General features: G+C 36.6%; 1 protein-coding gene across 2 annotated transcripts in view; it reads right to left on the bottom strand.

Moving 5' to 3' along the window:
• Positions 1 to 12,385, bottom strand: part of Grm5 (glutamate metabotropic receptor 5) — a 398,805-nt gene that overhangs the window by 261,949 nt on the left and 124,471 nt on the right. For both annotated transcript variants that reach the window (XM_048359891.1, XM_048359890.1), the window contains exon 2: positions 1,669 to 1,918. In XM_048359891.1, the coding sequence (XP_048215848.1) occupies positions 1,669 to 1,918 (250 nt within the window). The remainder of the gene's footprint in view (positions 1 to 1,668; positions 1,919 to 12,385) is intronic.

Consider the following 12,385-nt stretch of genomic DNA (forward strand, 5'->3'; position numbering starts at 1 on the left):
CTCTAATGTATCATAGGCAGTCCATATTTGTCAGATGGATGATCAAATGAATATTAAGGGCTTAACATAGTAATTAGCATAGCACATTTATAAGTGGACCTACTAGGAAAGTGGTTCTGATAACTGGGTTTTAACATCACTGTGCTGTTTCCTTAACACAGTTGAAAGAAATAGGAATGTTTCAGAAAAGTTGAAAGAGATTGAGTACTACGTTATCATTTCCAAGTATATAAAGGACAATCATATTACTGTGAAAGAAAGAAAAATGAATTAAGACGTAGAAATTATAAGGAAATTTTGTTTGAGTGGTTTTGCAGATCTAGAGGGCCTTAAACATGCTAGATTAATGTACTACATTCAGCTACTCCAGCACTGGAGACCTATTTTAAACATTCAGAATGGGAAGATTTTTCTAACAAAATTGTTCAAAGATGAAATGAGTATGAATTATTACATAACTAATCAATAAAGGGACTGAAAAAATACAACTAAAGGTTATAAATTTACTTTCCATGGATTAAATGACTTGGGAAAAATAACTTTCTGGATTTAACATATTCAAGGGTACAATAGAGTATACAGTACCGAATTTAGACTTTAAATTTTAACAGCAAGCAATAAAATAATTGATTAAAAACATCAAAAACAGTAAGTATGGATGAATAGCACCAAACTAACTTCTTGCTATGTAATACTGGTAACAGACAAACCATAGAATTATTTATGCCCCATCACAAAATGCAATAGCGTGGGATGATTTTCTCTAAGAGACCACTGCCTTTAGAATATAAGAATATTAGTGTCCTTAGGTTCCACAAAACCAACTGCCATGTGACTTTTTTTTTTGGTTGGTCACGGAGCTTGAACTCAGGGCCTGAGCACTGTCCCTGAGCTCTTGAGCTCAAGGCTAGCACTCTACCACTTGAGCCACAGCACCCCTTCTTGTGGATGGGCCTCATGCAACGAATTAAAGACATGAACAGAAGAAAAATGTCCAGTGGAAGAAAGTCCTTCTTGCCTGAGTACATGAGATGGGACATTGGTCTTTCCCAGACTAGAAACTCAACTAAACTCTGGCTCTTCTGGGATTTCAAGCTTGCTGGCTTCATCTGGAATCTACCATAGTCAGCAATCATAGTTCTCTAGACTGTACTCGGACTGGAACAAAACATAGGCCCTCCAAAGGTTTTAGATTGGTGAAAGCAGATCTAATGAATTCACAGCCTCCTTAATGACATGAACTCGCGCGTTACAATAAATTACATAGCTATACATGCACATTTTATACCTCATTTTAAACCACATACTCCCTGATTTCACATCATAAAAAAATGTTAGGAGCTCTCAAGAATCAGTTTCGAAAGCAACACTAATAAATCTGGTACATATGCATTTCTTAACAGAAGTTTTCAGCTTTTGAAGACTCCATCTCATTTTTTCCTAGTCATGTTTGAGGACTCCATGTGTTTACTCCTACTATTACTACTCATCATTTTATAGCATATTGACTTATTTTCCATGACTATGCAGGCACCTTGACTTGATAGTCAAGCTCTATTTCCACTACACAGATTAAAACTCTAAGCTGACCATTATGCAACCATTTCACAACAAATATGCCCTAGGATATTGCAAAATCCCTAGCTTTCACTGTTCATCGTTGCTTACCTGCCGAGAAGCAGGAATTCTCCAGCTAGACCCAGGCGTCTCATGGCCATCAGCAGACCGCGCACTGTCATGCCCTCACAGAAGCAGGCCACCACACGCGCCTTGGGCAAGTGACTCATGAGCTTCTTCAGTAGCTTGTCAAAGCTCTGCTCCCCGGCGTTGCTGTAGATTTTGTAGGAGTGGGCAATGCAGATCCCTTCCTTGGCTGACATGTCTTTGAAAGCCTCCATCCCACTCTCTCCATAGTTGCCTATGGGAAGACAAGGATAAGCAGAGGGATGTTGGCATGAGAAATTAGCACAAATTAGGCAGAAGCAGAATGCAAGAGCACTAGAAGCATGAAGATCAATGGATGGGGCTGGTTATGGAACTTGGCAATCTGAAGTTGACCTCTGACTCTTTCACTGATTTGTTTATTTGGGACAAAGCGTAATTCATTAGAAATAGATGCACTGATGTTTTATATTTTTATTATGACAGAGAATAATATAAAATTGCAAGCACATCAGCTTCTCTGTTTTGACCTGGAAATTTTTGTATTGTTTATTTTTACCATGATTTCTGTTATTTTACCATTTTTCAAGTAAATGCATTTTTACTGATAGACAAAACCATAGATATTATAGGTATATTAATGAGGTAACATAATGTATCATGAGATCACCTTTTAGATACTACATATGATTCAAGTCATGTATTAATTTTCTCTCTGTGCCTGACCTATTACATTTCATGCTTTTCTGTCTATACATCTTTCTTAAATGACAGCATTTCTTTCTTAAATGACAGCATTTCATCCTTTTTTTTTTTTTTTTTTTGCCAGTCCTGGGGCTTGGACTCAGGGCCTGAGCACTGTCCCTGAGTTTCTTTTTGCTCAAGGCTAGCACTCTACCACTTGAGCCACAGCGCCACTTCTGGACTTTTCTGTTTATGTGGTACTGAGGAATTGAACCCAAGGCTTTATGCATGCTAGGCAAGCATTCTACCACTAACCCACATTCCCAGCCTCAATTTCATCCTTTTTTATGACTCCATCCTCTATGTGTAGCATATTTCCTTGATTCATTTGTCAGCTTATGGCCACATATACTTTTTTTCATTTATTGAAAATTGAACTTAGTGCATCAATGAACATACAGTAAACACATATCTTTTAATCATGCTAATTTGATTTCCTTCTAATGTGTACTCACAATCTGAGATAGAAGATATCTATTGGGATTTTCCCTCAATTTTTCCCGGTTTCCTTTTGTCTAGATATTGTATAACTCACAAAAGTACTCTTTCTGGACTTGTGTTCTCCAGTATGGCCATGTTGAGATGATGGAAAGTTAGTGGTAGGGTGCGGCGGAAGGTGAAAAATGAGTTGACTGACGATATCTTGTGGCAGTGGGTGAGGTCTCATGGATGTGAATTATTTTCTGTTGGTTGTTATGAAAATAGCAAGCTTTGCTCCTTCTTAGTGTCTTAATTCCTTGTACATACACAGGCCTTTTTAAGTGCACAGATTTTCTGTCAGTTCTCTGCTGATACATAATAAATCCAGACACCAACATCCATGCTAGGTAGTCTTTCTAGTTGCTAGAATAATGAAATCAACCAAAATCGTGTCTTTATACATTATCCACCATTGAGTATTGACAATAACAAAATGGATTAACATACCAACTGAGATGTTTCCACTTAAACACAGTATATATGTGTATGTATATATATATGCATATATATGTACGTATATATACATATGTGTGCATGTGTTTTATACACAGATATTTATATATTATATATTACATATAAATATATACATATACTTTGTATCTAATATTTGTATAACATAATTTATGTGACATAGATATACAAATATGTTGGAACACATTTTATTAAATACTGTATTATGGATTTTATATTACATATTAGTAATCATGATATTTGTAGCTTGGTTTCAACTGAAAAACTCAGATGATTGGTTGAGCTTTATCCTATTCATAAATATATAAGCCTGTGAAAAACACTTAAAGCCTCACTTTGTGTAATCATAGAAATGATAATGATATTGAGGAATAATACCAGTCTTTGTGAAAATTTGAAGGTGATGGACTCTAATGCTTACCTTTTAATATTAATGCAAATGAATATTCATACTGACAACTATAGGCAGGAGGCAGATCAGAATATTTGTGTATGTGATCTCATTTAAAGTCACACAATATTTTGAGGAAGGTATTACAACTTCCGTTCCACAGATAGTACTAACAAGGCGACTAAGTCTAATTTTCCCAGAGTTACAAGTATACAAGTACAAGTAACAAAGGAATGTTGAACTCCACTTCCTGATGGTTCAGGTCTTGTCTCCTTCCTCTGTTCCATGGCTCACTGGAGAACTCCCAGGAGTCAGTCTGATTCTATCTGCATTTCTCCTTCCAACATAAAGGCTATGATGCTTCAGATTTAGATATTTTCAAACATCTTAAGGCTCTAGAAATAATACAAGGTTCATTTTCTGAGTTTTTAGGAACATTAGATGGTGGGCTAGGCAGGTTGATGTAGAGAAGGCAAGAATTTTGTAACATCATCACACTAATATATAGAAGAATGGAACTGGCTTAAAACTTTGCTAAATCTAGGAGGTGGAATGTCATCTGGAGGAGTAAACATGAAATGCATAAGGAATATTGTGCATTCAGTTTCATAGAGTTCCTAAGCCTATAACTTATAAATAACCACACGTGGGTAACATTTTTATTTGGGAACATCAGACCATATGGTTTAGTGTACAATAAAGGTCCTTGCCACAAGCCTATGATACAGGTCAATATTCTTTTCCCCTTGTAACTGATGAAACTGAAGTTCAATTACATCAAGTTGGTAGGTGAGTGAGTTTCAGTTTGAACAAACATCTTCTAGGGCGCTCATGGTCAGCCATACCAGGGTTCCCAACTGCAACTAAGATCCTCAGGAGGAATTTTATGTAGTTCTGTCTACAGTGCCAAACCGCAAAAACAAAGCAGTGTGGACCAGCTTGAGCCCCACTCCGAGACACTGATGAATACAGCTGCAACATTCTCCTTTTCTCTAGAATTGAAAACAATGAAAAGCATCTGTGATTATGGCAGGTGGGATCATCTAGCTCTTTTGCAATTAACAAAATGTAAAGGGTGTTTTTTGTAAAGTCTGTTCACAGGCCTAAATTAGTATACAATCAGATTGAAACAGAGAAGACAACTCTGTTTGTAAAGAATCCCAAATTTATCAAGGCATCATTGGCTCAAGCCTGTAATCCTACATATCTCAGAGGCTGACAGCAGAGGATCATGGATTAAAAACAGCCCAGACAGAAAAGTTCATGAGACTCTTATCTCCAATTAATCAGCAAAATTCATAATTGGAGATGGCTCAAGTAGTAAAATGTCAATCCCAGTGAAAAATCTAAGGGACAGGACCTAGGCCTTGAGTTCAAGTCCTAATATCAATAAACCTGCAAGTCAAATAATGTAATTAAACATATCAGTAGGAGCAAGGACAATAATTACATGATCAACTCCATAGATACATAAACAGAATTTTGCAAGACCCAACACCCCTTTATGATGAAAACTCTGGAGAAACTAGGAGTCCACGGAATACTCCTCAATATAATTAAGGCTTATATGGCAAGCCTACAGCCAGTATTATACTTAATGGTGAAAAGTTAAAGCTATTTCCTCCAAAATCAGGAATGAGACAAGGATGTCTGCTCTCTCCACTCTTCTTCAATATAACATTAGGATTCCTAGTGAGAGTAATAAGGCAAGAGGCCTTATTAGGCCATCCAAATAGGGAAAGAGGAAGTAAAAGTCTTTTTCTTTGCAGATGACATGATCTTGTATTTAAAGAATCCCATAAACTCCATTCCCAAGTTACTTTAGCTGATCAAAAACTTCAGCAAAGTAACAGGGTATAAAATTAATCCACAAAAAATCAGTAGTGTTGAGTTGCTTCCATATTTTAGCTAAGGTAAATAATGCTGCAGTGAACATAGTTGTGCAGGTAGCTTTAGTATAGCCTTTTTTGTGATGTGCCTCAGTAGAGGAATGGAACAAGAAAATATGGTATATACACACAATGAAATTCTATGCTTCTATCAGAAAGAATGACATTGCTCCGTTCATAATTAAATGGAAAGACTTGGAAAAAATCATAATAAATGAAGTGAAGCAGATCCAAAGAAACATAGACCCTGTGTTTTCCTTTGCTGGTAAGAATTACTGTATGTCTCAGTCCTAGAAGAGGATCACAATAGCTTACTGACTATGTACATATGACCATATAAGATGATGCTAAGGGAAATGAACTCTAAGATATGAAAACAAGGGGTTTTTCATTGTTGTTGTTACTTTTAATGTACTAGGTGAAGTTATTTTTCTTGCATTTTTCTTCCCCACGGTTCAGCCCCTGTTGTCAATATCTGGGTATTGTATATACGTTTATCTAAATTAAGGAAGGGAAGGGGAACATAAAAATGGTGAGACACAGGATAAAAGCTGAAAGAAATGCAACAGTGATACATACAAGACAGTATGTTGTAAACTAACTGTACAACTGGAGGTGGGGATTGGGGAGGTGGGAAGGTGGGAGAAGAAAGAGGGAGGAGGTAATAAGTTTGACAACAAATGTACTCTACCTTATGTATGTTACTGTAACCCCTCTGTACATCACCTTGACAACAAAATTAAATTTAAAAATAAAAATTAAATAAATAAAAGAGTTTATGAACTCACAAAAAAAATCAGTAGATTCTCTATATGCCAACAATGAGATGGGAGAGGCTGTAATCAGGAAAGCAACTCCTTTAGCAATAGCCTCAAAAAAAAAAAAAACAACAACCTGGGAATTCATTTAACGAAAGGAAGTGAAGTACCTCTACAATGAAAACTTCAGTTATCTGATAAAGGAAATTAAAGCAGATCTAAGGAAGTGGAAAACGTTCCATGCTCCTGGATTGGAAGGATCAGAATCATGAAAATGGCAATATTGTCCATCTTGGAGAAACTTGGAGTTGAAGAGCATAATAAAGTATGAGTTGGGTATTGCAACTCATGTACCTATAAATCCACTGGAAAAGTGGTAGCCCCTTCCAGAAAAAGAAGCAGAAAGATGCTGTCTCAAAAAATGAAATATGAACGGGTGACATTGATCAGGATGCTTGTATTCAGAAAGTGACATGCTGAATTGAAGTCATTTTGTACAATCACTTAAAGGTTATCTTTACAAAGCTACAACAACAAAGATGAAGCAAGAAAAGGAAAATGAAAAGGCACTGAAGGCAGACCTCAGGGGGTAGAGCCCAATATGCACAAGGCCTTAGAGTCCATCTAATTCACCAAAGACTTGACCGATGGTGATTGGAAGAGACCTAGTTCCTTTCCTTCATGTCACTGAGGAGGAAGACTTGCTTACTGTAGGTCCATGCTTCTTCAAAGAGACTTTTTTCCCACTCACCACTAAAGATTTCCTTTGAAGCTAATTCCAGATATGACAGAACTGAGTTTATCTAACCAAGTATGCATTACTTTACAAATAAGTACTTTGTCCTGTTTCTAGATCAAGATATTTATGATTTAGCATCAAATGGCCCAATTCTTTCACTGCTGTGAATTTGTATTCCAAGCTCAATGTTTTCTTAATATTCAGTGATTAATTACAGCTTATCTATAGACAACAGCCTGGAAACTGTGTGTGGGGGAACTCTGTGAAGTAGACATACCTTAACATTAAGAAACATTATTTCCTAGCTACAATTTGGCTTAGGATAGAGGGATTTCAGGAAAAGAAAAATTACAAATCATTTCTGATATACAAATTCTGCAATAGGTTAAAATAAAAAAAAGGTTTTATTACTTTGTTAATATGGTTTGAGATTACCAAATTTTTAACTATTCTGTAAAAATTATCTGAGCATTTTTCTGATTGTTTTTTCCCCCATTGAATACTCTTTCCAGAGAGGGGAAAAACAGTTGAGACAGAAACCATGTCCTAGATTGCCACTCTAGTCCTCCAGAATTCACTTCCCTTCTGCTTTCCCTGTGAGCTGTCAACTACACAACTGAAGCCAGCAGTGCCTGTCTCATTATAGTCATTCCATTTGCACAGAAAGGACAGACTTCAATCTGGAGCTGTGTGTCTATGGGTCGAGTGAGCTGCTGAGTTATTAATTTTGCCTCTATTGAGCTCAATTGTCACCTCAGATCCTTGATTCTAACTGCATTTAATGACAATGCAGAAATTCTCCCACATGGGCTGAAGCCAGAAAACCCCTTGCCACACAGCCAACGCTGTGGAGCTTGACAGCATTTGCTGAAAAGAAGTGGCTGCTTTGACAGCAGTTCCCTGGCCTGCCAGCACATTCACCAGTTCTGACTTGCACTGTCTGCCTTTGGTGGTGAGTAGATTCCCTCTGGAAATGACTCAAGTTCCCCCATAGTCCTGAGAGGAGGGACTCAATTTGGATTCAGACAGGAGTGAAATGAGTTGAACTGGAGTGCAATAGTTGTGCTCTTATCTTTGTCAAATTATGAGCTTCGTTTAGGAATAAAGAACCCTTGTGCGCTCTATCAAGATGGCTTTGGTATTTCTGGTTTGTAGTTCAGATCTGTCCAATATGATGGCCACTCGCCACATGTAGCTAAAGAGAGCTTGTTATGGAACTGGTCCAAATTGAATTATTCACTCAGTCTAAACATTAAAATGGATTTCAAAAACTTAGTATGGAAGGAACAAATAAGATATCTCAATATTTTAGAATGTTAACTTTAGAAAGTTGCAATGATAAAAGTTTGGGAATACTTAGCTAAATAAAATATATTCTTAAAAATGATGCTATTTTTTAATTTTTCCTTTTCTACACATTTCCATATTTACACATACAAATAGATTTCGATCCTACTCTTTCAGGGTATAAGTGCATTAGGATATTTTATGGCTTTGTATAATCAAACTTCTTATGATCTAGAGACTACACTTTTCCTCCATCTTTTCTTTGTGTACAGAGAGCTTTGTTCTAGCCATGCAAATACTGTAAACAAAGACATCATGTTTTCTTGGAATATGAAAATAGTCATTTTCTGAGCAAAAGATGAAAGACCGAGCCCCATGTATATAGGTTTGTTACACCAAATGACGAGATCCACCATAAAAACATTACCCGAACTTTTCATAGTCCCAGAAAAGAGAATAATGAATTAATGGGTTTACAAAACGCACAGTTATGTATCATGCTTTTACACCTCTTAAGTGTTACCCAGTCTCTGTTTTCCTGACATGAGTGCACTCTGTGAGTGTTAATGCCTCATTCAGTTCTCCGTGGAAGTGGGTATAGTTCTCTCACTTCCCAGTTCTATATGGATGTCCAGCCCCCACTTCCATCTTCCAAGATTCTGATACTGTATTGTAATTATTTGCTTATTTAATTTCCTACCAGAAAAAAAAGAGTTAAATCATTATCACTCTACCTTCGGTGCCTAGGGAGCCAAAGCATTTGTTGAGTAAATGAATTTTAGGAAATGATCATCAAACTTTCATTAGTAGATTAGTAGATTAAAATCAACATGTGCTGTAGAGAGATTTATATAGCATCTTGATATTGAGGCTATGCTTCATTTATTTAGATCCAAAGGGATTCAACTTGGCTAGGGTATATTATGAAGGCAGCACAGTTGAGTCATAAATTCCTAGAAAAGAAACACTGAACACTGTACAGTATTTTAAACCTAGCCCTTCACTAGACTTTTATTTGTTTGTGCCAGTATGGGGGCTTAAACTCACAGCCTGGTTGCTGTCGCTTAGCTTTTTCTACCACATGAGACACAGACACACTTCTGGCTTTTTGTTAGTTAACTAGAGATAAGAATATTAAGGACATTCTGCATGGGCTGACTTCAAACCCTGATCCTCACATCTCAGCCTCTGAAGTAGATAAGATTCCAGCCCCCCAATGTCCAGCTAGAATCCAGTCCCTTTTGTGATTTCATCTAATCAATTTTGAAAAAATAAAGGTCCCTAAATTGTAGAACTTAAGATCCACTGCCTATATCTTTTTATTATACAATAAAATTATACAGAACACATCAGATGTTTTTCCTTCAACACCTCTTTCTCCAAATTCCAGTTATCATTTGTCAACATAGACTGAATACCTTGTGAAAAATTTCTAATCTGCCAGGTGCCAGTGGCTCATACCTATAATCCTAGCTACTCAGGAGGCTGAGATATGAAGACTGTGGTTCAAAGCCAGCCTGAGCAGGAAAGTCCATAAAGGCCTTATCTCCAATAAAATACTCAGAAAAAACCAAAAGTGGTACTGTTGCTCAAGTGGTAGAGTGCTAGCCTTGAGCAAAAAGAAGCTCAAAAACAGCACCAGGCCCAGAGTTCAAGACTCAGGATTGGCAAAAAAAAAATACAAAATAAACTGTGCTCATCTTACAAATGTATTTCTAAAGTTAGAAATTCTATTTCACACCAACTTATTAGAGAGATAACATGTCCCTGGTAGTATGTAAACTGGCAAAATCTTGCAATTTCTTCAACTTGTCTTTATTCATTCATGTGCTTCACCAATGTTTTGCAGACTTCGTGTGTGTGTGTGTGTGTGTGTGTGTGTGTGTGTGTGTGTGTGCAGGTACACTCGTACTGGGACTTGAACCTAAAAGGCCTGGGCCTTATCCCTTAGCTTTCTTTGCTCAAGGCTATCAATTGAGCCACAGCTCCACTTCCAGCTTTTTTGTGGTTAATTTTAGACAAGAGTCTCTCAGATTTTCCTGCCTGGGCTAGCTTTGAGATCCTCAGATCTCAGCCTCCTGAGGAAGAAGAATTATGGGGGTGAGCCACCAGCACTTACCTTGCAGACTTAAAAATAAAGTGTTAACTATTTCTTAAAATATTTTACTCCTCATATGAACTACTGAAATTAATAAGCTTTTTTTCAATGCAACTATTACAGTTTGCGTTCAGAGTTCAGTAAATTCAGTGAACTTTTCACTAGATGCAAGACATACATTTTCCCACTGTATTCTAATCCAAAGGAAAAAAGAATTCACTAAATATATTTCTGTAAGAATTTAAATTTCTCCACTGAAAATTATTGAAAATCTGTGCACCAGAAAAAAAAAACGTGTATTTTTAAAATGGATTTACCAGAAGTTTTCCTTTTTTATATAACAAAATTTATACAAAAGCATCATCTCTAAGGCATCAGTCCCTGGCCTGGGGCTGGAAAAAATGTGAAACAAGGCTCAATCACAACTATTAGTGTCTTGATTCAAGAACTTAATTCTTCCTAAGAGAGAGTGATTACAGAAAGACTGATGTAGCCAATTTCTTAATTTTGAATTGTTTCATTAGAGTTGACATACAAAACCTTTAGGAGGTAGCAAATAGCTATTCACTCAAATTAACATTAATAAATCAAAAAATATGAAGACACTGCAAAAAATGGCTATCTAGAAGTAAATGTAATCCTGGGAAGGACTAAAGTTTCTGACACTTTGATCTTCTGTTAGCATCTAGAACTGTAAAGAAATAAGTCCCTATTATTTAAGCTACCCACTTTGTGGTTCTTCACTATGGCAAAACAAATGTATTGCTATGACCATAGATGGCTAACAAAATATCTTCAGAACCTTAGACAAGATGAAATTAATATAATTTTCTGCTCAAAAGGATCATGATATTCATAAAGAACATTACTTTTTGTGATCTATAGATGGAATTTGATTCTTTAATATGCAATTTCCTGGATACATTAAATTAGATGAGTCATTTAAATATCTCTAAGCTTCAGCTTCTGAAATCAAGTCATATAGGGAAGCCAGTCCCCATGCTCATTACTCGCACAACCCGGACCCTCCAGAGAAGTTCATTGCTGGCAGCTCCCTGTGCATTTCTTCTTCCTAATGACACTTTTAAAATAGGACATAAGAGAACAGCTATGAACTTAGATTCCGTTGCGTTCACATTTGAATTAATCAAACCTGGATTCAAATCATGGCTCTGTTGCTTGCTAATTTGGGCACAGAATGTCTAGTCACTAATCATTTGCTTCCTCGCATATAAAATCTTCAGAAAGTGGTTATGAGCATTAAATGTTACTTTGCATTGGAAATGCTTAAAACCTAGCCTAATACATTAAAAAAATTAAAACTAAGAAATTATTTCCATTTGCCATATGCTTTATTTATTTATTTACTTTTGTACTGGTGCTATGCTGGGAACTCGGGTTTTGGTCACTGTCCCGTAGCTTTTTGTTCAAAGCTAGTGCAGTGCCACTTGAACAAAAGCCTCACTTCCGGCTTTGTGCTTGTTAGTTGAATAGGAGAGTCTCAGGGCTTTCTTGTCGAGGCTCATTTTGAACTGTGATCCTCAGATCACCTGAATAACCAGGACTGTAAGTGTGAACACCTGGTGCCTAGCTGCCACATGCTTTTCATAATTATTAATTATTTTCTATTAAGGTTTTGGATGTTGTATATCACAACTTTCTATGACATACGTTTCTTAATAGAAACCAACCATCCTGGTGTTGTTCTGTGTATTCCCAAGTCTTTAGATGATATAAGTAGCTCCTAATTCCTATTTCAAACTGGACACCTAGAAGACGTTAATTCAACTATTGCCAAGTATTCTTTTCACAAATGTGAAACAAAAACTTCTCATTAGATACAGTAGTGCACTGTGTTTTTAGTGC

Source organism: Perognathus longimembris, chromosome 13 (assembly GCF_023159225.1).
Source record: "Perognathus longimembris pacificus isolate PPM17 chromosome 13, ASM2315922v1, whole genome shotgun sequence".
Lineage (NCBI taxonomy): Eukaryota > Metazoa > Chordata > Mammalia > Rodentia > Heteromyidae > Perognathus > Perognathus longimembris.